The sequence below is a fragment of the Falco rusticolus genome, chromosome 11 (assembly GCF_015220075.1).
Source record: "Falco rusticolus isolate bFalRus1 chromosome 11, bFalRus1.pri, whole genome shotgun sequence".
NCBI classification, from domain to species: domain Eukaryota; kingdom Metazoa; phylum Chordata; class Aves; order Falconiformes; family Falconidae; genus Falco; species Falco rusticolus.
The window spans coordinates 29,949,392-29,977,324 of record NC_051197.1 but is presented as its reverse complement, the minus strand read 5'-3'; the positions used below and the strand labels follow the sequence as shown (position 1 = coordinate 29,977,324).

Here is a 27,933-nt window from a genome sequence, read left to right as displayed (position 1 = left end):
TACTAGCAGTTTCTTGTGTAATATAATGTAATTCTTTAAAAAGGAAAACTCCAAATGCGAATGGTAACTCTAATTAGCAATTAAAAGCACAACTTCTCAGCTATACAGTTGCAGCCACCTCTCCGAGCTCTCTCTCACTTCTGCAAGCCAGTGACAGTCATCAGGCACCGGGCCAGCACTTAATAATCGTCCCAAACCACAGAGAATAATTTCATCCTTTTTCCCTTTCTTCCCTTCTTTTTCCTGGGCTCTTCGTGCAGCCAAAGATTTACTAGGTCCTGCTTGGGGACACCAGCAAACTACAGGCAATGGCCCCTGGCATCCAGGGAGCTCACACACTTCAAGGTGCCTTTTAGATTTATTATTTTTTTAAATTACTCTGGGGCATGCATGGCTTTGATGGGGTTTTGCACAGTCATTTTCAATCAAAGCTGCAAACCTGGCTTTACGGCAAATGACTCTTCCTTGAAGCAGCAAGAAGAATTGAGAGGGCAGGGGAACCTCAGGACATGCAGCCCTGCTCCACCCATGCACATCTCTCCAACCAGAATGTAATCACCTCCACAGCCAGCTTGCTAAACCTAATGAGAACTTAAAAAAACCCCAACATTTTAATACAAAACCAATAAACTATGATTACAGTCTTGCTTTAAACTACTGAGCTGGATTAACTCTTGGCAATTATACTTAGCTCTGGATGCTGCAGACAAAACCCTGTCCAAGGGCTGTCCCCACGCGGTGGGCCACTGCAGCTGGGCAGCTGTCTCAGCACATTACGGGATCATGCACATGTATGGAGGGGAACGATCCGGTTTAGTTGGCTCACCTAAAGCAGACAGAGACCTCCACTTTGCTCTGGGAAGACTGCAACGGTGGACAAAACATATTTCTTTTGCCCACGTCTGGTCCCAAATGGTCCCAGCAGCTTCCAGTCCTACAAAATTTCATGATTAAAACAGCCTTTTCTAACACTGTCTTTTCTCCCGGGCTTCTCACTGTATCAAATCCTAAATGAAACATGATGTAACGCATGCAAATAAGCTGAAGAAAAGAGGATTCAAATAATAGTAAAATACCATTAACTGGGAAAGTTTAACTCAGAAGGTCAAAGACAGAAGAAAGATGCTGCAAGAGATGCTGCACAGGGCACATATGCATGCCCAACAGCTTTAAACGTGGCACTGCCGGCTCCCTTCTTACTTGCTCCGTGACTGCCAGCTAACAGCAGGGCCTGAAGCTGCAGTGCCATTAATAAGTCCCTAAATCTCCTGGCCTTGAATATGCTCCTAAACTCCAGGGAACAGCTTGCCAACGGTGTGCTGCCTGCCAGTGTCCTTACAGCAAGGCCATTACACAGCAAGCTGCTCCCCCCCATCTTTTTTTTTTCTTCTTATAATTCTAAATAAGTATTGCCATCTGAAATAAGTATTGCCATCTGAAGTATTGCCAGCTCCCAAACATTGCTACCTGAGAGCAGGCTGTGATCAGTAGTCCTGAAATTAACTGAAGGGCTGTCAAGCTCACACGTCACAGGTCACAGCCTGGAAATCCTTGAATTAGATGCTTCCCCCCATGCTCTCTCCTTGGCCCTCCAAAAAGGCAAGAACCAGATGACACCCATACTCCTTTCTATGCTGTAATGGGGGATTTAGGACAACCTGATGGCTCTACATGCTTCCTGCTGGAAAACAGATTAAAAAAAGCCCCAACTTTAATTCTTAAAACCATGGTTTTGTTGTTAGCATCACTGGCAGCGAACATTTGGGGCTGGTGGCAGCAAACGGGAGTGGTGGATTGAATACGCTGCCCGATGGGCTTGGGTTGCTGAAGCCTGAGCTAGTCCTTCTCTGGGTTCCGAAAGAAGAAACAAAGCTGCGTCATGGTACTTAATTTTCCATCCTGGCCACTCCACAAACCCAGCAGCAGCTCATTTAACGGCAGACCTTCAAGCCACCAGAGGCTTTTGCAGGTAGAGTGAACCCTTCTTACTGCACGCCAAAATCATTTCTAGTTAATATACTACACAGATTTGACCCATTCCATACAACACCTCCTAAGAACTTAATTCTCAAAAAACAGAAAGCATTGTACTTTTTAATGAGCCAGCAAATGAGGAAAAAGCATCCTTCTTCATGTGACGTACTCACAAGCAGCTCTCATACACTTGTGATCTGTCAGCACTGCAAGACCGAAAAAGGCTTTCAATAAAGTGAGATCTGGGTAATGTTCTACATCGCTGTTTAAGGACAATTCAATCATCTTTGTTCTGGATTAAGTCTTGCTCCCGATTAATCTTAACAGAGCAATGAATAGGAAATCCACAACTCAGGAAGCAGGCAGATTTTATCTTTAAACCCAATTCACAAGCAAAATCATCTCTCTTACAATGGATAATTCTGCTACTGTTCAAGTTATTTTCACACAGTGGGTATAAAAAAAATTATCTCTAGATACCTCAAATTGAAATGAGTGTTTTTAACACTCCCTGTCATTTTGAACGCATGCAAAGACTAACAATACTGTATCAAAAAGAAGAGCTCAACAATCAAGAAATCCATTAAGCTACCAACGGCACTAATAGCAAGAAAGGAAGTTTAAAAAGACTCAAGTATATAAAGAAAGAAAACCATGTCATTTTCCTACTGGGATTATAGGAGTGAACAAAACCCCCTGTATTGCAACACAGTACTTTTGATTTTATAATATCCTTCAGCTACATAAATACTGGAATACAAACCTGTGCTCTGCTGACAAAGGGTGAGGAGAGACAGACAGACATTTGATTTTTTTAAAATTTTTTTAAAATTTTTTTTAAGCTAACCTGCTTCATTCTCCCTCGATTTTAGATACTCCTTCTGAAGAGATGCTGCTTTTGACTTACTCCTCAGATGCCACAAAGCTGAAGCTGGAGTGTGCAGCAGGTACCCCCTGCTTTTCTCTCAGCCTGATGATGGCTCAAACATTTCAGAGCAGAGATAGCGAGAAATACAAGACAAAAATACAGTGGAATACAAGAAAATAAAACCAACTGTTCTCTGTAAGGACCACACATGACATTTCTTGTCACAAACCCATGTGTACTGCTACAATCATGAACAGAACAGCTCCTGTGAAGAGTTCATGATCATCTACTGCCCTAGCTATAGCTTTCAAGGAAGAAATAAGTGATAGTATAAAAAATGGCCTCTAAAAAAAAAAAAAGCCGCACATGGCACATAGACAGTATGCATTTCTCTGAATAAGGATAGACTGAGATGATGGGGCTTGGCATGCATCACATCCATTACTTCAACTTTGATTTGTAGTGAGCTAGGCTCAAATTCCATATTCATATTTTACCTGAAATTAACACAGAAGTCCCAACCAGGCCAAGAATACACTTGTGTCTACATCATAAACCTCAACATTGCTCGCAAAGGGAAACAATGGAAACTTCAAAAATCTGTACAAAAATGAGTTTTCATAGCTTCTCTCCCCACTCTAGAATGGGTAATTCCCAGGATTACAATGAATAGCATAACCCAAAGACTGAGTGATTGTGGTGGGCTTACGAGGAGACTGTTCTTGTCCCTGCTTCTGCACTCAGACAGCTCTGCTCTTGGAGGAAAAAAAAAACACAAAAAAACACAAAACCAAAAAAACCAAAGAACCTTATGATGGGAAGAAAAGGGATCACTGCAGAGGGTGGCCAAGGTTTGATTTTGCATTCAAGGATACAACAGGAAAGCCGTAGCCAAACTGCACCCCTTCACCCTGTAACCATACATCTAGCCAAACATTTACTCAAAAGAAATCTCTGAAGTGGTATTTTTCTTATACAAACATATGAGCATCAGCAAAGTGATTTTTCAGTGTAGATCTTTACTTACTTTTGGCAAGGTAAATATATATTCTTAAGTTTTGAAACAAAAACCCACCCAAGTTCCCAGTGCAGGCTGCTGCCTGCTGTAATACTAGAATAAAAGTTTCACAAGCTGCTAACTCCTGTTTTACTCTGGATTTTCATGCATTTCCTAACCATTTAAATTTCTTCTTTCGCATTGTCAAGCCAAGTGTGAACCTAACAAAAACAGAAAGCTGACAGTGAGATGAATCTTTGTACTAAACAAAGACATTTCTATTTTACTGCCAGCTCTTTTCCCCTCCCTCTCTCTTTTTTCTTACTCCTGCTGGCCCAAATTTATCTTTTCAAATGCTAGAGCTAATATGCCAGTTGTGAAGCAAGGCACATAGAGAAGCACTATTAACCTCCTATTTTAATCAAGGATATTTCACTCTAAACAAGTCAAGACATCCTGCAAGCACATACTCCCCAGCCTAGACTGGCTTGCTATTACTTGTTGGTTGGAAGAAACCTGGACAGAGCAGTCTGCTTTGTAGAAGGTCTTCCTTGGAAGAAAAAAAAAATCATGTATGCCTGATTTACATTTGGAGACTTGGCTAGTGATGCTGAGCTTCTGCCAGCGCAGGTAGCGGGGAGAGAAGCAGCTTCTGCTGCAGTTAATTTATGTGCTATCTGCAGATTACAGGCAAAATGAACTTTTTTTTTATTATTATTTAATAGATCTGAACCAATCTTTCTTCCCAGTATATGTAATATTGCTTATCTTCCCTCTAGTATCTCTCATTATTATAAACGGGAAACAATGCACTGTCTCATCTACCAGCTCCCCAGGCTGCCCCAGCTATACCTCTTTGCTTAACTTAATATTCACTTCAGACATACTGAAGTAAAACCAGAAAATCTTGTACTGCAAACAGCTCACTTCTCTCCAGCTTTAGCAACTAGATAAGAGCTTCAGAAGTGATTATGATATAACAATAACATATAAAAGATGTAACTGTTTGGAACAGCGCTTCCCTCGCAGAATTCAAAACACTTTGTGCAAGAGCGAATGCAACTCTTTTCAGCCGCACAACCCCAAATTTAACAGTATCATTTCTGTCTAAAAGGTACTCATTAAATCACTAAACATAACTTTCCTGCCATACTGGCTTTCTCTTTCTTCAGAAAGAGTGATTATTATAATTTCTGTGTATTCTATATAAAATAATTACATATCCTAATTACATATCCAGGTAGTTTCAATTCAGACACGAGATTGCTTTCTAAGGAGTGACTATTTTCACTCTGTGCACATAGCTAGCTCATCCATCATTAGCTAGAAATAGATCAGGACACCACAAAAAGGAAACTAAGTCTTATTTAAATAGGTTAAAAGATACAAATCTGTGTTGCTGTTGGAAAACCAGTCTGAGCAGTTGTTTTTACAAAGAGTATCATAAAAGCCTTAATTCTTGCTTTACTAGCTTGCAACATAACTGGCATTAAGCTGGTCACAAGTTACTGGGTTTCAAAATGCTCTGGGATTTTGTTACTGATAACAGAAGGGCAGGAAACATATGAAAAACTTCAGAGCAGTTGCCCAAAGCCAAGCAGTAACAATATTAATGCAGAGACCTACATAAAGTAATGTTTTTGCAGAGAAAACCACCTGTGCATAAATGCTTCTACTTCCATTTCACCCAGAGGTTAAATTATCTGATCAAAATCTTGTGCTGGAAAAAAAAGCCAACCCAGTTCATATTTTTCCACTTCATTTAGACTCTGTAAAACATTAAATCCTGCCATTAAAATTGCTTAATTAGGAGCGTTAGAGCAAAAGGTTGATGCAGCTCATGAGCTGTGACTACTGAATGGTGGTGGCCTGGCAGGCCTTGCCATCAATAGATACGCTGAAGAATACGGAGAAAGAGAAAAAAAGACAAAATTGTGAGGTTGCTTTGACTGTAACTGAGGCAGTGCCACTTGTTAGAGGGAATGAGGTTATAAACCCACCTTCAAACAGCAGTGACAGCAGACCACCAGCAGCAAGGGTTTCAAACACCCTTGACGTGGGAATTCTGCTGCTGCACTGAAGCAGACTTCAAAGGCAGTGGTTAGCCCAATGCCAATGGCTTTTCAAAACCTACCTTACTCTCTCTCACTTAGCTCTTGCTGGTCTGAAACCAGAGTCCTCCTTCAGCAGTAAGTGTTGAGAAACGCAGCTTTATCCCTGCAGCTTCTACCTGAAACGACCCCCTTCATCTGCTTGACAAAACACTGAATACTGCCCGACTCACTGAGGTTAGCTATGAGCGTTCAGACCTCATCTCACTGGCACTTCGTGCCAACCAGGGACTTGAGCAGACAGATGGCACTTAAAAACCCAAAAGCCAGCATGAACCTAGCAGTGGAAAAGTAAAGCAAAGGCTGCTCGCACAGGAGATGCTCTGACTCAGAGGAGACCAGCTTTAGTTGGAACTTGAGATCAGGCAATAGATGTTGGCTCAGTACCCACAAAACTTGCCTGGATCCTACAACGCATTACTGGTTTCACAGGGCTCTGCTCCAGGACACTACACTATACATAATAATCCCCCCCGAAAATACTAGGGATTAGCCTTCCTGCCCAAAGGCTAAAAGTTGTCAGGGAAGAGAAAGATCACGCCTGCCGCCCCCAATTCCCAGGGCAATAAAGGGGGAAATGCTGGTGAGGCACAACACTAAGAACAAGCATGGAAAGATAAGAGCTTACAACTCACATGAAGTAGGCTTCCAAGCACCATCTAAAAAAACCCCAACCAACCCCTAAACTGTACAACAGCCCAATAAAGTAATCTGTGTCTCTAGAACCCAGCAGGTTTCTGTATCAGAGTTCAGACCAAGGGGCCCAACAACAACACTGCAGAGGTTGGGTGAGAAGGGAAAAGAGTTGTTCAACTATTTAATTCTAAAAGCAAATGCTCTCTAAATACAAATCTGCTCTTTTTCTCTCTCCACTTCAATACACAGCATAAGGGTAACCGTGAGTATCACCCTAGTACAATTAATTTTCTATTAGGTTGTACTGTTTGGGACATAGTTTACCCAAAGGGCCACATGACACATACTGCTGCACTTCAGCCTGTACCTTGTAACATTATGGTTCAGTAGGGAGTTGGGGACAGAGTCAGGAATGAAGTCCAGGTTCCAGGTGAAATCCTGACTAGGGTTCATCTGTTATGAAACCCATACTTGAATAAAGAATTTATGGTTACTAAAGCAGCAGAGTCCCAACAGGAGAGAAACATCCACCTAGAAGTTTAATGACAGCCACAGAGAGACTTCTTTGCATCCCCAGTTCACAGTGTGTATCACTGCGATACAATTTGTGATTGCATTGGGATGCTCTTATTTTTTAAAGCCTAGGAAACAACAAGAGCCTGCTTGGACCTCTGCTTCCACCAGCAATGAACTGCAATCCATTATCTCTACAGCTGCACCATTGGGATCACCTACTGGAACTGCAATGTCAACAGCACTCAGAGTTATGTCGACTACTGTGTCATTGACTCGCTCTAGGAAAGAGATGACTCTAATAGGTCTGAAGTCCTCCTTATCTACAGCATGCTGTCTACTTGCCTTGGCATTAGGAGAGACTCATCAGCAGGCAAACATCAGCTGTAAAAGTCTGAAAGAGTAAATGCTGTCTTCATTCAAGAAACATGTGAGACTTTGATCTGCCTTCACTTCAAAAAAACATCAACTCCTTGGCAATTTTCTGTGATTATGCAGGGGAAAAGAAAGATATATGCCTCACCTTGCAGAAGGAGAGAGAAACCAAGTTTGCAAATGTAAAGTTAAAACCAAAAAAGAAGAAAAGCCTAAGCCACCTCTATATTTCTTGAAGAAGCTATTCTTAAAATAGAAGCGAGAATATCAGAGTGCTGCAGTACCACAGGGGACCTGAACTTCCAGAGCTGAACAAAAGCTACAGACTCATCCCCTCTGTTCACAGCGGTGGCTCGGCCAGCTGCTCTGCATTTCAGAAAGGAAGAGTTAACATAGGTGCTGATGTATCAGCCACCCGCTGGCATGCCACCTTGAGCCCCAAAACAGCAAAATAAACAGTGCGATACACTTCCCCACCCCGGACAGGAGGAGCACAGTGGACAGAGATCGGAGTTACCAGGGGATCACCCAGCTCCTTTCACCCCTGCCCACACTCCACTGCCCTGACCTGGAGGAAGCTCAGAGGGTGTTCTGCAACTGGGGAGAAGGCAATACAAAAAAAAGAACATTTACCAATATTATTCTTCTTCTACAGAAGACTCAAAATTAAACACTTTCTCCTAAAGCCTGTCATTTGCATAATCACATTATCAAGATGGTCTTTCATATGGACCAAAGTTTCAACACACAGATTTCAATATAATGCGTGAACTGTCTGATTATTTCTTCTTTCTCCGCCCCCCCCCCCCCCCCAAAGTTCTGTGGCTGGACTCCAAGGGTTGTGATGGGAAATAAAATATTGTTAGTCACCTGAGTATTTTTAATTAATTCTCCTTAGCCACAGAAAAAATAGAGCCCAAAATAAGCACTTGAAGAGATAGGGGCAACGAAAGTACACGAGCATGTTCAGCACAAAGGAGCATACATACTGAACTTGCAACATCTTTTTCAGCAAGGTAAAAAATTTATTCTGCATATGAAAATAGTTTTCAAGCAGCATATAAAATAGTCGTGCTGGTATACATAGGTAACACTAAAATTTTTTGGGAAAAATATCAAGCATGATATATTTTTTGATATTCTGGGTTTCACTCATTTTTAATAAGGATTTGAGATTTTCAATTGAGTAAGGGAGCAATAAACATGAAAAAGGTAGGATGAAAGAGAAATAAAATACATTTACTACTAAGGAAAGTGTGAAGCAGCGAAGTAAAAAAAAAAAAAAAAGGCAAAGAAAACACTTCTTGTTTAAAGCATTGCCAATGGCCAGAGAGCAGAGGGCATGTCAAGAGGAGTGTGAAGCCATCACACAGACAGCTGTGAGCTTCATAGCACACGTGCTACAGGGCTTAGACAGCTTCCACAGGAGGAAGAAAAATCTTTGAAGATTTTCAGGCAGGGAAGAAAAAACAGTAGAATAAACCTGATCAAAGTCACATCTTGCTTTTTTTAAAAGCTGATCATTCCCCGCTTCCCATAAACTGCTGTGCATTTCAATCACGAGAAAGAAGATGAAGACAATCGTATTTCCATGATAAAGCAGTAGTGTGACACTGCACTGGAGAATAACGTGTATGAATACCAGTTTGGGAGATGCTGCACACAAACGGTACAGGCTAGCCCTCGTCTAGGAAAGAAAGGATGAATCAGAAAACAGCAGGTGCCCTCCCCGAAAGTACTGTGGTTAGAGCTACTCATGCTGCTACCTGTGCCACAGCTGGTATCAGAGGCAGGTAAGGGACAGCTTGGGTCTGATCACTCCAGGCAGGCATTTATCTCATAAGCTTTAGATTACTACCCAGGTATATCTTAACCAACACTTGAACAACTAGTTGAGGATGCTGCAAAAATAGAACACCACTGAGCTGAAGCTGGAAGTCAGAATCTTCACCAATTTTGAGACTTGAAAATTGCAGCAAAGCAGCACACACACAAAAAATTTTTTTTAAAAAAATCAAGTATTACACTTGTTTTCCCTCAAAAATCCCACTGGAATTCATATTTCAAGCTACAAGAGATGTAGTTACAGTCAATACAAGTTGCTTAAGAATGACACTGAATAAGCATTTAGTTATTTGGGAATGACAAAGGAGGTTTCATTTTTAATGTTCATAAGTCATCCAAATTAATTAGTGCTTTAAAATGGCAATGAATCACTTCCCGAAATAATTTGTATCGGCTAAATTAATTCCAGCGAAGCAAGCCAATTTGCTGATTGTAAATTATCAAGAGTCCCTGACTAGCTCCTGTGTACATTGTGTACCATTTATTAGGCTACTGGGAAACAAAGGATGGCTACTTTTCATCGGTGAACAAGATTACAGCCCTATTAAGTGACCAGCTTATTGTGGTACAATTATAGGTTTCTATTTAAAGAATTAAAGCCAGACATCATTACCAAAGTTGAATGTTCAGAGGAAAGGAAAAATAAACCGAAGGAAAGCTTATTTTCTGAAGAGATGCACCAAAAACCTATTTGAAGGGAGTACTTCCTATATCATCATCCTCTTAGATGAACAAAGAGAAGTTCAGAGATGCAAGACTAATTATGAAGATACTCCCATCATATGACAACGCCTAACAACCTGAAGCCTGGAGTACCAGAGCCTGCTTCTTTCACTTGTGGCTAAATGACTGTTTCTAGACTCCCCTAAATTAAAATGAAGCAACAACAAGGTGAGAAAACACGTACATGGATTTCTGCTCTCTTTGATCAGGCAGAGGAGATGCTTTCACAGAGCTGCTATGCCATTGCTCCGAGAGCCTTCCTCCCAAGCACCAGGAGACCTCTGCATCCATCCAGCATGTACCACCACCCGCCTGCTCACCACAATGAGATGGCTTGGTTACAAGTCTGCAGTGCTGTTCTCAATGGATCTGCCTTCTTTACCCCTCTAAAAATACATACATATATGTATATATGTACATAAAGGTTTACCTAAATTAATTTGCATGGCATTCTCCTGCTCTTATCTGCATCTCCTCACTGGTATCAAAGCCTCAACATTTCTGCTTGAGAAATCTTTCCCCAGCTAACCTGCTTATCGGCAGTAATGAATACTCATGCAAACAGGTACAAAATTAAATGGCTTCTTTACAGTGATTATGATAGATTGAGCCATGCTTAATCTACATAATCAAATTGCTTCTGTGTTCAGTAGTAATACCTTTTTCCTGTCCTGGGAGCAGGTTCAACCTTGCTTTCTCTTTTGACAGCTTCTTTCTGAGAAACACTAACCATGACTGGGAAAAGGGCTACCTGAGATGCAATTACTTAACACAGCTGTATGATGCACATCTTGAACTCTGCAATATGACAAAGCAGGTCTGAGCAAAAGGTATCTCCTTTAGGGAAGGGGAAAACATCACGTAGGACATAAAGGAAAAGAAAAGAAAGCACAAACCAGTCTCCTCCAGCTGCTATCCATCTACCTAGACATAACTGGAGTGACCCTCCCAAGACAGATAAAACATCTCTATCCACCTAGCTGCAGTGAGCTACTACCACTACTATAATTTCCTTTCCCTATATGCAAAAGCATCCCTATATGCAAGAGCACTGTCTGCTTACATGCCCATGTAATAGAAGGTACTTCCCAATCTCAAGACCAGATTCACATTTCAAATCAAGCTGGCTACATCTAGCCAAGGTACCAAGAACAAAGGATGGCAAAGGTATATTATAAAATCCATAACATTGGAAATAAAAGGATTTGGTTTAGGGAAGGTTCTGAGAAGCATCTCTCTCTAACTCATATATCAGGTCACTTAGGCTGAAGGCATCCTGATGCTTTTTCTACTTCAAAATATTCATCAATTTTTAGAGTAAAATGAGAAGTGGGAAATAATTTTCCCCACAAACTATAAGTGCTATTTAAAAAAATAAACAGCCTATTTACCTTTGTCCAAAACACAGCACCAAAAGCAGCAGAGCAAAGGTCTGCTTCCTGATGTACCTGCTGAAAGCTTTTTGTTTGTCCCTTTCCCCCCCAACTGCCCCCCGAAGAGTCTAACAAAACTATTAGCCTACAAGCTAGTGCTTATTCCTAAACATTACCTAAGAGTTGAAAAGTGAGTAAGACTGATGCAAAATGCTAATAAGCACTTATGGAGAACAATTTCTCTCCCTCATTATGGTTTGACACAGGTGGAAAGAGGGTGCTGGCTGGACCTCTACAGTTGGAAAGGTGACAGCTCTAGCAAAAAGGTCCCTGCATCTCTGTAAGCAAAGGAAAACCAATGCAGAAGGGAAAAGAAAAAGGGATTCTGGCAAAGGCTGCTGGCACAGCTTGACTTTGGCTCAGGAGGAAGTAAAAACTTGAATTACATAAAAATAGATTTAAGAAAGAATCAATGACATTTCATCTGAAAGTTTTAGTTGTTTTAATTAGGATCTGAGATTTTGCACTTAAGTGCATGAAGAAGTACATGTCCTCATGCTTCCCAAGATAACTGACAGATCTGAAACTTACTCATCTCATCTTGAAAGGTTAATTAAAGAACAATCCTTGAGAGCAGCACTGTAGGGAAACAGAGGACAGTCTGCTTTGCCGGGGAGCCCTGGGGAAAGGCTGGCACACAATGCCTGCATGTCCCCCCTGAGACACACTCCAGGTAGCAAACTGAAGCTACTGCCCAATGACTGTGGCACAGAGACAAGGAGACTGCTTTGAACCAACGCAGCAAAGCACAGAGAACAGGATGCTCACAGCAGCTTACTCATCACACTGCCTGCGGCTCTGGGGCAGGTTTCCCAGCCTGTGCTGGGCTCTGCAGGGCTGCTAGGCTGGAGATGCTTCGATGCATGCACCCTTAGGCAGAGCAGGCACGATCACCACCAGCGGTGGAAGGTAGGTGTGGTAATTCTTCTAATTAGGAAACTACAGCAGCCTGACTCACCCAGGATCTAAGTCTGCAGTTAAGCCAGAAATAGGCTGTGGGTTCCCAGATTCCCACAGATGCTGATGGCACTACGAGGCAAAGGCCCTCCCTAGTTCACCCGAGCACCATAAAAAAACACACGCTAGCTTTTAGGGGAGCTTGTATATATGAAGCTCATTTTTTTTAAAAAAAAATTGTGCCAAATTTAAGAAACATTATCAAAATGGAGAATAGAAGAGTTTCATCATTCAAGCAAGATTTTGCGGACATAAGTGACCTTTGGCTGTGCAGTAATTTAATTTCCTAAGAACATGAGCAAAGTCTCAATTAGGTCGGAGAGGACCGCTGTGCCGGTAGAAGAAAGAAGAGAAACGTGTAGCTGCATCGGTGAAGAGGTACTTCTCATCTCAGGGGGGGCTGGGGATATGGTATGAGAAAGCATTAAGGCCTTTTGGCAAAAGCAAGAAAGGTTGCTTGCTTGGTATGTAAAGCAGGACAGCATGCACCACAGGCAGAGGTGAAACATGGAAGCTAAACACTCAGCCAGTGGCTCTCAGATCACAGGCAGCTTTTTGCTGCTTTCTTTACAAACGAGAGCCAGGTACTGTGGCTGCCATGGGAGAAACAGGCTAATTTAGAAGAAGCCCAGGGAAAAAGAAAGGAATGATAGAAAAAAAAAAGATCAGAATAGCAACAGATTCTGAATGCTGCTTAATGGAGTGAAGGCTGAATGTTATTTGGTGCAATCTTGACGGCCCCGATTTAACTATTACGTTTTTGCACAGTATTTTTCAAACTTGTTATGAAGGATTGCTTCACAGCCTCTGGTGACTGCTCAAAAGTTTCTCAGTTGCTTAAGCAGAAGGTCTATCAGAGTAAAACACGTTAATCAGAAAAGACGACTGATAAGGTGCAGATGCAACAGGAATAACTGCAGGAGTGAGACACCACTGTTAGACTGTAGAAAAAGTAGAAAAAAGTGCCTGTAGAAAAGCTGCCCAGGAGGCCAGTGGGCAGGACAACCCAACACAGAAACACCGCAGTGAAGTCAGTTCAGGGAATGGTATTTCTGGACACACAGGTTCTTATGTAGCAGAAAGACAAACTATGCAACATCCAACAGCCACTCTCCGTTGAGATGTCATGTCTGTGTATACCAAATCCTCCTAAATCCCCAGCCAAAAAGAAGGTTGGTGACCCTACATGAGAGTCTCATGCCCACTGTTCAAACTACAACAGCCCACTTTTCACCTTTAAATCCAAAGTGCAGTTTCAGACACTTGAGTTTATTTTTGTTTTGGTTCAGAAGCATCTATCTGAAGTGAATTTATGCCAGTGACAACTGAATCATGGTTGTGGGGGCAGTTTCTTCATACAGAAACAGATTGGTAAAATTTACCCTTCCGAAACGCTATCTTTGTGAATGCAACATCTCAGGACATCAATTAGGCAGCATTCCACTTTAGCTAAATGGAAGACTGTATTTAGGATGAGCTCCTTTCCTCCTCCTCCCAACAAGCCCATTAAGTATCTGATCTGCAAACCCTTGTACATACAAGAGAGTTACTTGCTCAAGTTTGGTTTTTTTTTTTTTAATGCAAGGTTTTCAAGAGCACTCTGAATTTAAAAGCAGCATTTTGTTCTCCAGAGCAGCTCTGTGCCAAAAGGCCACTCTCACAAAAGCTGTGTCAGGTTTGCCTGCAGCATTAGTACACATGCTACGTATATGAATTAGGTGTCACTGGAACAGTCATTGAGGTGACTGAGTCTGGGCTCGCCTCTTTTACATATCTACTCATCTAAACACGGGGGCTGTATTTCAATGACCAAGCCCATACAGAAACAGTAACATCGAGATAAGGCTCCACACCGAGTACCTGCAGGTGCCTTCATTAAAACATCCAAAAACCTGCTAATGTGCCTACAAAAACAATTAAGTGCCAGAAATACAATGCTGCTTTTGGGAATTCAGATGCCAAGTAGAGAAATTCAAACACCCAGGTAGAAGAGTTAAGAGCACAGCAGTCCCTTCGCCCCCAGCATTTCAACTACCCTGCAAATCTTCACATTCTCATGCCTATCTGCAATACCCATAAACGGGAAAATACCAAGTGCAGTCAAACCCTCAGCAATTCTATTTTGTGAGAAAAAGCAGGAGGCATTCCTTTTGCACCCAGCTGGGTGTCTGAGCAGAAAGCTTACCCCATCTGGTAGTGCCCTCCAGCATACAGCACTCACAAACTCATTTGTGTCATCTTCTTTCCGGTCCTTGTCCAGGACACTTTTCACTGTATCAAACTTGAATGTCAGCAGTGTCTTTGAGAGGCCCTTATAGTATAGGTAAAGGGAATTATTTTCGCTTCCTAGAGATAAAAAAAATAAATATACAAGATTAGGCCCTGGTAGCAGGAACAGAAAGAAACAATGAAAGAGCTAAGAAGCCTTAAGACAAGACCAGATATTTCCTCCTTGTAGTTATCATCATCACGGTGCCCTGGCAACTGGGAGTACTCCTCAGCAAACTTTCACGATGCTTAGTAACAGGACCAGCTTTTATTACAAGACAACTGCAGTATGCAGCACACTTGCAAAATATACAGGATCCCAACCGTCCCCCATAACTTCCTTAGGGCAGAGCATCTACGCTACCACATGAAACACCACTACACTCAGCCTGCTCGGCGTTACAGCCCTAAGGCAGGTAACACTGTCACAGTTTTGCTTGCCATAATCAAGTATGACAGTTTGGTCCGTGGAGGTTTAAGTAAGAGAGACTAGACAGTGTGCAGGCTTTATTTAGAAATCCATCCCAATTTCTGCCTTGCAAATAGTACAGAGATCACAGAGAATACACAAGCTAAGCTCCTCCCTTCAGTGCTGGCACAGCTGTCCTGCTTACCCCACAGCTATGAGCCTGTCGCTGCTTTTCTACCAGGACCTGTGGATTTACAGAGGTTCAACAGTGTAACTTCGGTGGTGAAAGGACAGAAATGGCCAAAGGGCTAACTGCTTCAGGATGATTCAGCCTTCTAGGGAGCTGTTCACAATGAGCGTGTAGCTTCACCACACAGAATGCTGCACTAAGTGACAAGTACAGGACCCTCGTGTGGTCCAGGCTACTACCTTTCCTTGGGAAGATGTGTCAGTTCTTAAACTTGAAAGACTTAAGTCATATCAACAGCAACTACATTAGCAGCTGATTTTTGGTGACAGCAAGTCTGAATCGTCATAGACAAAGAACTCGTCTGAAGCAGGAGGAAACCAACAGAGCCCCTTAGGTCAGGGCTCCGTATGCCATTCCCTGAGAAGGGAAGGAAGGTAGAAGTTTAGGAAAATTGTCTGTTAAAAAGCCTATGCAGCTATGTAACACAACTTCTGATGTGCTTTGCAACTGGAGAGGCATCAGCTCCGAGGAGTCCCATTAGCGTTTGTCAGGATGGCTGCTCTACTCACCGCAGGCAATGTAGTCTCCGTTGGAAGCAAGCCCTACGAAATTCTTCTCATTGATGTGACCCTTGAAGGAGCGCAAGCAGTGAGGCTTCCCTACATTCCACAGCTTCAGCTGACTGTCTGTTGACCTGAAAACAATACCTAAAGTTACCCTGCTGCCATACAGCAGGAACTCCTCGCTCACAACCCTGGTCCTTAACACCCTACTTGCAAGGTAAACATAGGAAGTCTTAGTGCACTCCAGAAAATTTATCCTGCTTTCAATCATATGCAACTCAGCTTGAGCTCGGAAAGGTATCACATTATTTTAGAAGCCTGTCAAAGCATATTACACGTTCGAATAAAAAACTTCCCTGAAATATTACTCTTCCTTTTTCCTATCAATTGTGGAGTCCTCCACTGAACTGTACAGCTTTTGGGACATCACTGCCCCCTCAAGATCCAGGACACACTGATTTTTTTTTATTATTATTTTTTGGTTTTAAGCCTTTACAGCATGAACAAAATCTCTTCCCTTTTCTGTGCTGGCTGCAACTCTCATTCATGCCTTTACAGAACTGGTAAGAAGCAGTCTCCTCCCCCTCCAGCTGCCCTAAAAGCATGTTCTCCTGCCCAATACCAAGCAGCAGCATATAAAAACCTATAGGGGCTCAGAGTTGCTATTACCATTCAGCTGATGTTGTTTACTCATGTGTAATTGAGACTGCACGGATACAAATCTCAGACTTCCTCTTTTTTCACCTTGGCAGCAAAGCTAGACAGGACAAGTAAAAATATCCAAACTCTGTCAGGATTAAAACAAAACTGATGTTTTCCACTGTTCCCGTACATGCAAACATACATGCCTTCAAAATGTTTTTTTTTTTATTTGCTGTAAGCATACATCTTCCCTTTGGCAAGAGAAAGAAGGTGGAGGTACTCTCCTCTGCCTGGCAGAGCTCAACTGAAATGAAGATCCCAGGTTTCTGGGAGATACAGGATTAATTTCTTACCCCAAACCTGAGGGGACACCAACCTCTCTTACTTCACAAGAGTTATTCTTCAGCAGTTGCCAGGCTCATATTCTGGCACTCACTGACTTAAGGTGATGGGCTCCACAGTAAGGGAACAAATGGTGACGTGGTGGGATCAGAGCCCCCTGAAGCTACCCTTGAGGAAAGGAGTAGCGCTGTTTTGATCTTCAGTTCAAAAGAGACTGGGAGCAGGACCTGACAGCCTCCTGGGTGGGAGGGAGGGGAGGCAGGCAATGCTCCCCTCATGCAGGTTGTGTCACCCAACCTTGCTGCTTTCCAAATATTTAGAGTTGAGGGAAAAAAACCTCACCCAAGATCCATCAAATATTGCCAACAACACAAGACATTGGCCCTGCACCAATGTCACATTTACCTAAAAATATAGCACAAAAGAGGAGAGATGCACCTCGTGCTATACTGCAAAAACCTTATCTCGATCCTCAATGACAGCTGGAATGACAAAGGAGCGATAAGGGAGTTGCAGCAAGATTTGTTAGTCATTTGTAATAATAGTATGAGGTCAGATCAGAATGAAGGTATGAACTTTATCTGTAATACTATGACTTAAGCAAGAGTGCATTCCTCATCCCAGGTCTTGACTGGGGGAGGGGAGGAGGTGGGGGTGGGGTGGGGAGCTAAAACACAGTATTCAGCTTGATCTTTGTTCCAAATCCATCCCTGCACTACACTGCTGCTCACTCTTCCTTCCCTTCCCTTGTCCTTACCATCACAGTAACAGCACAGCTCATAGAAATGGCAAAAAGATATACACTGCTGCTTTTTTGGCCCACAAGTATAGGGAGGTACCTTCTGTGCTATTAGGGCAGATGTATTTTTAAAATGCTGCTTTTAAAAGCTTCAGAGTTGCCTGGAAACTAAACTTTCCTGAAGGCAGGGTAAAGCAGCAAAAGACTAATCCCTGGTCTACAAGTTGTCAGATTCCTGTGACAGCTTCTGCTATTAGCTAACCCATCAAGAAGACCTCGTATATACAGGCACTTAACCTCTATATTTTAGTAGCACACATTTTAGATGGCTTCATTAAAATAAAAACACTTAAAGACTATTACTAATAGAATGCTTTACTGTTAACAAATCCCCATCAAGCTCTAGCCACATTTGTGTTGTTTAGGATAAACATGCCATAAAAGAATATTATCTGCCACTGGACTGCAAAGAGAGGAAAAGACCATTGATCCTCCTGGTGTTGCACTGCTCTTCTGGTTTCATACCCTCTTCCAAAAAATATCATGGATGTGCTGCTCTGTTAGATCTGTCTCTCTGTAAATCAGCACTGCAATCAATGTGTTGTGCTAAATACCAGGCAGTTCTGAACACCCTTGAGGTCAAAAATCTAACTCTACAAGGCAAAGTAAATCAATGCAATCTATAAAACAGCTTTAGCTAGAAATCTAAAGAATCTGAATATACATATAATTTTTTCTTAAAAAGAAATCAGTGCTTGATTTTCGGGAATCACTACTGCTGCCTCCTCGCCTCAATTTGCAAAAGAAAGGCACGAAAAATAATCCTTTCTCTCTGACACTTCTTTCTATTCCTGCAGAAAAAGGTAGGTGAATCCTCCAGTTAGTCACCTCACCCTGTTGTTGCCTGACCAAGTCTGACAGCTCTATCGATATTCCTCCCAGGACTGTGGGCTAAGCTTTCTCAGACAGTTGGTTCAAGCAGGACAAGGCCACTCCGTCCTGAAACATCCCAGAGATGATGCTCCACTATATCATGGCTGTAAAACATTTCTAGCCTCCTCCTGCTTCTATTAAACCTTTTCTTCTTACTCAGATTTGGTTCAAAGCATTACATTTAATTTTCTCTGTGTTCTAGGTAAGAATCTGCACCCTTATAGACTGTTAATGGAAATAAGAAGAGTGGAGCTGATTAAATATAAACAGTATCAGAAGCCACCAGGGAATCTTCCATCACACAGTTCAGCTCAGAGCAACTCACTAGCGGCCTGAATACAACTTAAAATGCCTTGCGATGGCTCCAGGCTTCTAGAGCAAACTGTTGAAAACACGGGATAGAGCCAGGCTGGATAATCATGGGCTGGATACAGTGGTACACGCTTCCTAGGACTAGATCTACCCGTGTGATCCATCCCTGCTGCCCTCAGATGTTACCCCTGAGTGTGTTGAGATCAAAGATTGCCCTGCAGCCCCCCAAGATTACCTGGGTTTTCCCCACCATGTAAGAGGGGCTCACTTCTGGTTTATTGAAGAGGTTTGTAGCCAGCCCGTCAAACCTTTCACTGTGTTATTTGACAGACAAGCTCATAGCCACATGACTGAAAACCCACCTAGCCCTGAGGCAGCCACATCTGGCCACACAACTGAACAGAAGCTGTAGAATATTATTCTTCAGGGCCTTCATAGCAGACCTTATGGTCTCCTCTGGCTGAAAAGCTGCATCATTAGGACCACAAAACACAACACTTCTCCTTGTCTTACTTTCTAACTCAAGTATAATCCTAAAAAGGGCCTTCACAGAGCAGATAAATAAACTACCAAAGAAGAGATCAGTCAGTCCTACTCGATTTGCTTTCAGGCTGTGGCTAAACCTCCTCTTCAGACACAGTAGCGCCATGTGATCACTTCTGTTGCTCATCAGCTCTGTTTTACCACAGATTACTGCTCTCAGGGTTTTGCCAGCAGCCTTCTCTGCAGCAGAGCTCTGGTCAGAAGCACCCTCAGCACTCACAGCACTACGAGAGTCCACCTGCAGCTTCCCAAAGTCAGGGCTCCTGGTCTGGATCTGCATCTAGTTGTCTCCATATTCCTCTCTGTCATTTTAGCTCCACAAGACAGAGCAGAGCTAAGTGACACCAGGAATAATGTCTATTTTTGTCTTAGAAAAAAGCAATGATCTGCTTCCCAAAAGCACAGCAGCTAGTGAGCACACCCACCCACGCAGGCGAACTTGCACGATGGCCCTGAAGAACGCCAGCAAGCAAGGGCTACAAAGTTTTTAGCCTACATAAAAGGCAATACTTACGCAGAGACTATTTCTTCCCCACTCACAAATTTTGCGTAGGAGACTGCCTTGCGATGCCCTTTGAACACCATAATTGGCTGCTTAGTGTTGCGAAGATCGTAGTAGTGAACACAGTGATCTGGAGATAAGAAAGAAAAGGGACAAAATTTAATCAGCTGGGAAGGATGCACGGGACCTCTAATAGTCAGCTCACAACAAAAGTCCTGCCTGCAGCTTCTACATCTCACTTAAAGCCTCAGCTGGGATAAACAGTCTGCACTATAGCAAAGGAGTGTTTAAACAGGCTTCTTAAAATGGCCCCAATACTCAGTCCGCAACAGTCTGAGCAGCCTTTCAAAGAGTCAGCAAAGGAAAAAGGTGCACCCACATGTGCATGCACATACACACATCTTCCTGCAAACCCCACGTGGCCGGTGGGCAAGCCAGCAGCCAAAAGGCCTCTTGCCTCTCCTGCCTGCCCTCTTGGCTCCCTGCCCAGCCACTCACAAGTGCCATTTGTAGTTCCCTGCATTCCCTTCTTCCCCAGGCGGTGCCCCCTTGGAAAACTGCTGGAGAGCTCAAAGCTAAAAACTCGGGTCTCCTACTTAAATTGGATCATGGAAAGTAAGGATTAAATTTCTCATGCTTACACTAAATGGGTAACCTCCATACTTGTGTTTTTTGCTTCTTTCCCTTGACTTTATTAACAATCAACAGAGAATTAGCATTTCTGTTAATGAGAGAACAGACTAAATTCCAGTTCTTAAGATTTAATTTATAGATGTTCTTCAGTGACACAACCACATAAAGGGATCACAGAATTAGTGATACATTTTATTTTCTGCACAACCAAATGTCAACTCCCAAGAAAACAGAAAAACAAGAACAGAAAACCCCACAAGACCCAAGCCCCCAAGGCCCATAGTGCTTTTTCTGGCTCAACAAGGTTAATAAGCTTCTCCCTTCCTGACTTTCAGCCTTTAATGTTGAACTTCATTTAATTCTTGCCTGCTATTTTGGAAGCGCAAGGAGGGATGGCCACACACACGCAGGGAAACAGAGCTGGACGCCTTTCTCACCAAGCAACTTGTGATACCCAGACGTCAGCTGAAAACTGCTCTGACCCTCCTCCCACTGAAATAACACCCCACCAATGGAAGTTAATCACAAAGATTACATAGAAATGAATTTAAATGCCAATAGCTATGGTTATTTTTGTATTTGCACAGCATTTCAAAGCAGGGCTCTCAGCCGTACAAACAACACCCAGCTGTCTCAAAATCCCATGTGGTTTGAGAGATAACTGGATTTACATTGATCAGGCTACAGCAACCACCATCAAACTGGCAAGGGTAGCTTCTCCCCCATATTAACAGACTAATTGGATGGGGGGGCTGTGTCAGAAACACCTTCAGTAAAATGAGGTAAGCAGGCAAGTTGCCTTCCCCTCTAACTGCTTCCAGCACCTTGCTCTCTGCATAATATGATGGGTTCAGAGACTTCTCCTCTAAGAGCTTTCTGGCTTTCTCCCTCCTTGACAGATATGTAAAAGCGGACACTCCAAGCAGACACACCAAGTTTTCTCCACCACTTACACCGAACTGTCAAATTACCCTGTCGTGTTGAAACCCAGCAGCTATTGCACCCATTACTGCTAGCGCTGAAATGCTGGCAAGTGCTGTACCCCCGAGCACTCTCCTTCCAACGCTCCTGTTTCTTCCACCTCTGAAATATTAAATCCCTTCCCAACAGCCAACATCTATCAACCAAAACTGCAGTGTGTTCCTACCCTTTGGGTATTTTAGTTAGCTTTAGAACAAGATGATGCTCCGACAGGCTAATTCAATAAAGGGGTTAATTTTCAGTGGGACTCTGAATTAAGCATTAACACTCCTTTAACAAGATTTGGACATCCTGGTCCCTTACACCTCTCTGAAAACATGAGCTCAATATGTTTTCTCATCTGGCCAGTGGACCTGCTGCAGGAGCTATGAAACAGTTAACTAGCAATTGTTATTTTAACGAGCAGAATGATTCTAGCAGGGCTTTTTATTAGGAGCCAGTTAGCAGATAAACCTTTCAAGTCTGTTTTTGCTTACAGTTTCAACCTCCTCTCCAGCTGGCCAGTCATTAGGATACCTTTTGAGCATCAGATTTTATCCTTCAGAGGGTGGCAGTGAAAGGGGTACCTGTGGATGGCTGCATGTGAGCAGCTGGAGCAATGTGGAAAGGAAAGAGCTGTAGCAGGAAAGACAAGTCCATTTGCAAAGCAAATGCATGAAGCTGCATTCACCTTCTAAATATCGCAATAAACAGCTCTAAGCCTGCCGGCATCTGGCCCCACCACCGCATGTGCCTCTTGGCATCGGCAGGGCAATCAATCACTGTCTGCTCTCATCACAATAAGTCCGAGGGAATGGGCAAGGCCAGTGGGTTCTAAAATTAGCCACTTAATTATTAATTGATTATTTCAGCAGCTGAAGTGTTGGTGCCCAACTGAGGTGGTGGGTTTTTTTTAATTCAATTGAAGCAGCTATTTTTAAGTAGATATATGAAGACGAATGCTCACTGCATTCATTAAAATCAGAACAGGTGGTCATGTTTTACAATTAAAGAGATACTCTCTCTTGTAGGCCATATGGACTTTCCGAAAAACATGATAAAAATGCCATCTGCTGAGGAAGTAGAAGCCCAAAAGTGAAGCTAAATGAGAAAAATACAACTCCCAGGTACTCCAGCAGCAGACTCGCCTAGCAGAGTTTGATGAACCAGAATTGTCCGTGATGGGCTGCATCCTAAGCACGCCAGCGGGTCCAAGGCAAGGTGGCAGGGTTCTCCAGAAAGCTGAGAGAATGAGTTAGTCCTAAAAGGCAGCTAAAGGTAAAGAAAACAGAGTAGGCATTGAGGGGAATCAAATGCTTCTTGAACTCTGCAAGAGCCTGTAAGTGGATCCAGCATCCCACCACCGGCTCCTGACCTTGGCATCCCTGGAAGAATCATGGAACATACTCCATCGCTAACTAGTGATGCACAAGGTATTTGCTTCTCAAACACCAGCATTAAAATTATTATTTGGCAAATTTTTTTTGCAGCTCTACAGTTACCACCCCAACCAGAAAACTCACTTAGAACAATTTCAACTTGGAAATGACATTTCCACAGTTAAAAGCCTCATGGCCTAACCCTTGGGCAGCAACAGCTCACTGCTTTACTTTTTCTTTAGCGTTCAGGCTAAATTGAAATATATATGAGATAATAGGAAAGAACATGTATATATACCATAACAAATTAAACACTCTGAAGCAATTCTCATCTAGTTCAATGTCACTGCAGAAGCTGAACACGACAATTCTGCTGCTGCACCTTCTGAATTCAAATGTTTCCTGGCAGACCATATTTTATTTTACATATATTTTTTTAAATTTTTTTTTAAGTTATCTCAGAAGGCAAAAAGGGCAGCCAAGCTCTGCCACTGCTGCTGAGAGGTCTCTGACCACAAGCATGAGTTTTTAAATAATGCTTTTCCAAAACGCTCAAGAACAGCTGAGCCATCCAATGACAACTGGTCAAGAACTCAGATTTTTCCAAACTTCAGAAAAATCTCACCACCCTTTCAGTAAGAACCTGCGCCAGCAAAGGATGGCATCCCTGGTTGCTCAGTAGTTCATAAATTCGCAAGGCTCCAGCTGACAGGAACAGGGCAAAAAGGAAGGATGGTTTTGTGATGTACAAGGTGAAGTGATCTGCCCCTTCTCAATCTCAGTCCTCACACTCAGCTTGGTTGCAGGGGTGAGGACACAGCAAATAAACTGATGATATGGTTATGTGATCTTAGGAAATCAGGTTAAAAACTTCTAAAAAGAGAGAGCTGGAAATCGCTAATGGAGCCAGCAGCATCTCAGGTAATTTCAGAGTTGTTCAGACAGATGGAATTGCTCTTAGATTTTTGGTTGTTCAAACAAAAAAACCAAAAAAGACAAAACCTGTTTTTGCTAAACATGATTTTCCTTACTCTTAAGTCTGTTAATAAAACTCACAAAACAGCTGTTACTAGCAGGCATTAGGTTCAACATCACCTATTGCAAAGCTCTTAATGCGTGCTGACGAGCAGCAGCTCCAGAAAGAGAAGGCAAGGGTTAGGAAAGAGCATCACACAGCAGCTGTTTATCTTTCACTGAGTACTAGTACACGCTGGGTAGCAGCAACACACAGAAACTGAAGAGCAGAGCAATCCAAAGTAACATTCATCTTCTGGGTCATCTACTTCACCCACTTTCACCATGAACATTAACCAGCATGAGCTAACTCACAAGACACCGCCCCACCCCCCAGCTTTTTTCAACCAAAAAACACCTACTCAAAGGGATATAAAGCCAAGGACAGCATAACAAAAATTTACCTGCAATGCAACAGTTTTATATTCAATGGATGTAACAACTAGAAAGCCAAGAGCTGCATACAAAGGTTCTGTGGCTCTACTCTGGAAAACCAAACTGCTAGAGAATCAATGACCATTTTTCTTATTTCAATCATTTAGAAATGCGTATTTCTCGACTGTTCAATATTTAGATTATCAATCTATTAAAAAAAGTAATTTACATTACTTGGATTTTTCAGTGCTTATAGACTTGAGAATATAAGTGGTGCTCACTGCTACACGCCAGATGAATGTTACAGCCAAGGAGATGCCCATATTCAAAACCAAAGTTTAGGGTAGGCAGCCAGATGTTAAGTGATCTGTTAGAAGTCTTCTGTTAAAGCACATTTTGGACTTTTTTTTTTAAATAAAAGATCTTCAATACCAAACTTGGGCTCAAATTCATTTCATATATTAATGCTCTGGCTATAGCCTGTAGTGCTGCTTGCCTCATACTACAGATGCTTTACTGAAAACAAAGTTCAGGCTGGAGCACCACCTTTAATGTGTTTCTGTTGTGCTTCTTTGACCATGATGATCTGATCTGCTGCATCTAGTAACTCATGCCCTCAGCCAATTATTCCCTCAGCTTCATCTGTTTGTTTACCTCCACACGAAATTCAAGCTTGGATCAAGGCTGCCTGTTTTCACCATTGAAATTCTGTACATCAGTAGTAAGATTAAGAGACATTTATAGTCTGAGGGATGCATCTAAATGAGTTGTTCAACAAGATTTAAACAGTCAGAGCAGCTATGGTGCAAGATACCTCTGCTTGCCTCCAAATAGTCGTCAGAATTCAAGAGGAATGATTTTGTGGCACTTCATTCTGTATTTACTTTCATTGGTTAAAAAAATTATTCCCGAGATCCTGAGGGATACTTCCATGGCTCAATACATATTGAAGGGGTTAGCTGAAATCCAATTATTCATATTTAAACATCTACCTATAGAAATTGATCTTTCCTTTCACTTGTTTCTCCTCTGTATACCAAGTGTAAGCAAAATTATGCAGCATGCAAAGCTGACAGAATGAAGCCTTCAGAGCTACCTAAAACTGTACCTAAGCACCTCGTTCAGCAGGAAAATCTCATCATATCTTTATGCCTTCAAGTGTCCAGAGCCCAGTCGTTCAAACCAAAGCTGGTGTTTCAAGTGTCTCTAGATGAAAGCAAAGAATACACGTTGTCCTCCCTTAAGCGGTATGCCATGCAGGAGAGGGCAAGCCATCTTAAAGATTTTTTGTTGAACATAGGTAAACAAGCAGTAGAAGAACAGAACTTTAACGTCAAGATGGGTTAACCAAAAGTCTCTTTCAGCCAGGCTTGGTGTGATTTCTTGTATAAAAAAGCTTGCATCCTCAGAGGTAAAGCTTTTGGCTAGACTAAAAATGGAAACAGGATCAGGAAGCTCCCATGCAACCTCAATTTTCACTATTAAAAACTTCTGTTAGCGAAAAGAAAAGGGGAAAGAGGTAAAAAGGAACAACATCCTGACTTAAAAATAAACTCAGATCACTGTACTACAGCGTACTTTATCATAGTACACTGAAGATTACCTGGCACATTAGATGCCTTGGTCCTTACAGAAACCCCAAAAAAGGGCCAGGTAAACAAGTGCTGCTCTTTCTCAAAAATCTGAGAAAAGACAGACAGCTGCTATCAGAACCCCAGTCTTGAAGACAACACACTTTAATAAAAAGCTCCTTTAATTTGAGAAGAGACCTACAAAAGCTTCAGCACTCTCTTGACCTCAAAGCCATCTAACAAGCTTCATACTTTCTTAGAGACTAACTAAAAGCTATTAATAAGAAAACTCAACCTCTCCAGTGGATCTTTTACATATCTTCACGCCAGGAAACCGAGCCTCCCTGCAACGGCAGCGATATCAAAGGCTGGTCAAAAGACAACTCGGGATTTAATGATAAGGAAGACCAAACTGAAACTTAATCCTACGTAGAGTGCAACTTCTGTTAGAAACCCATTTTTGCTCAAGGGCCCTGAAAGTTGTAGAATAGCAAAGGCTGGAAGGGAACTCTGGAATCCAGCCAGTCTGACTTCCCATTCAAGCAAGTGACAACTGTGAAACTGGATTCAACTTGCAAATTAAATAATTGTGTTCAAGGGTCCTAATCAGTCAAGCTCTGAGCACTTGCAAAGACAGAAATTCTGTAGACTCTTCTCCCATCTTAGCTGCATTTAAAAATTGCTACTACATCAAAAAACTAGGGAGAATTATTTTTTTTTTAATCCAAATTTGCTTAAACTGTTAGTTATTGACATAAGAAAGGAAAGGCATTAGCCCACCTCTCAGCATTACAGCATTAATGATTAGGCAATTTTTGCTGCACAAGTTTCTGGCTTCTCAGATATTTCAGGTTTTGTTTACCTACTCCCACGTGATGGGGTGGCATGAAGCCCTGCCATACAACCTTAGTTCTTCATTAATTCATTTTTTTTTCCTTACTAGTGAAGAAGAAAATTGAGAACTGCTGAACTGCTGCCAAGCCTGTAATACCAAACAACAGCACTTAAAAAGATCTTCATGTGACTGAGGTGGCTTGCTCAAAAAGTTTAGGGTGGAGATTTAATCTCTCCTATGGCAGAGAGGCAGGCTGGAGTTTGAACATCACACGCGGGTCCTGCTCTGGAGAGTAGACTGGTGAACATAGGACAGTTGAACACTCCATCTTTGGCAATAATTCAGCTCAACAAGACAGGAGAACCTTCATGCAGGGACCACCAAAAAGACTATTTTTAATCTTGGGTCTCTTCCAGGGCAGAAGAGAGTACATAGAGGAAAAAATCAAGGGTCTTTATTACAGCAACAGAAATGCAGGGTGGCATTTGGGCATTTGACAAAGAACGGTGAGGAAGCCTTCCAGCCAACACACTATAAATGTCTTTATTTTACTTGACAGAGTAATACTGGAATGGGATATGATCAGCACAGGCTTTGGCCTATCACAAGCCATTTCAGAGAGAGAGGAGAATGTGATCATTTCCACTACATAAAGGAAACAGATGCTCTGGGGAGAGAGAAGAGATGACAATGCATTAGGGATGGGGGAAAAAAGTGGACTTTAATTCAAGTGAACAAAGCCTTGCACCAAAAATTAGCACAAGAATTTTCTGAAGAAGAAATTAGATAATATCGACAACAATGAGTTGACATCAGTGCCCTCTTTACAAACCATTTCCCTTACTGTAAGAAAGGAGATTAAAAATGGGTTTCATACAGCCTGAAGCAAAGAACCTTTGACAGACAAAACTATCTGGAGCATTTTGCTGAAGAATGCAGTGTGCTGTTTTCCACTTGCAGCATGACAAATCACATGAGAAGGAGAGAGCAGAAATAAATCCATTTTACCCCAACATCTTCCTGTAAAACACTGCAGCACAGGTAAAGCTAACTGGTATTTATTTTTCCTGTCTAAAATCTCCCCGCAAAACAAAACCACCACCCAATAAAACAAGAAAATTTTATCCCAACAGCCACTGTTACAGGCACATTAAAATGTTTGCTGGATATGGCTTTGTATTCACAATTTTCTGTTCCAGCAGAAGAAATCACAAGTACTTTGTTTCTATAACTAAGACAAAATTACCCATTTGACGCATTTGCTTTTTCTTCCTCTTTTTACCTGGAGTTC

At 42.2% G+C, this 27,933-nt stretch overlaps 1 protein-coding gene and 1 non-coding gene across 4 annotated transcripts in view; both read right to left on the bottom strand.

Moving 5' to 3' along the window:
* Positions 1-27,933, bottom strand: part of COP1 (COP1 E3 ubiquitin ligase) — a 127,862-nt gene that overhangs the window by 18,624 nt on the left and 81,305 nt on the right. For 2 of the 3 annotated variants that reach the window (XM_037403678.1, XM_037403679.1), the window contains exons 16-18: positions 19,888-20,005; positions 15,869-15,993; positions 14,618-14,778 (exon numbers count right to left, since the gene is read on the bottom strand). In XM_037403678.1, the coding sequence (XP_037259575.1) occupies positions 14,618-14,778; positions 15,869-15,993; positions 19,888-20,005 (404 nt within the window). Of the gene's footprint in view, positions 1-787; positions 12,521-14,613; positions 14,779-15,868; positions 15,994-19,887; positions 20,006-27,933 lie in introns of those variants that run through there. The other variant, XM_037403681.1, reaches the window with a different exon arrangement.
* Positions 789-933, bottom strand: LOC119155884. Its single transcript, XR_005106891.1, has one exon.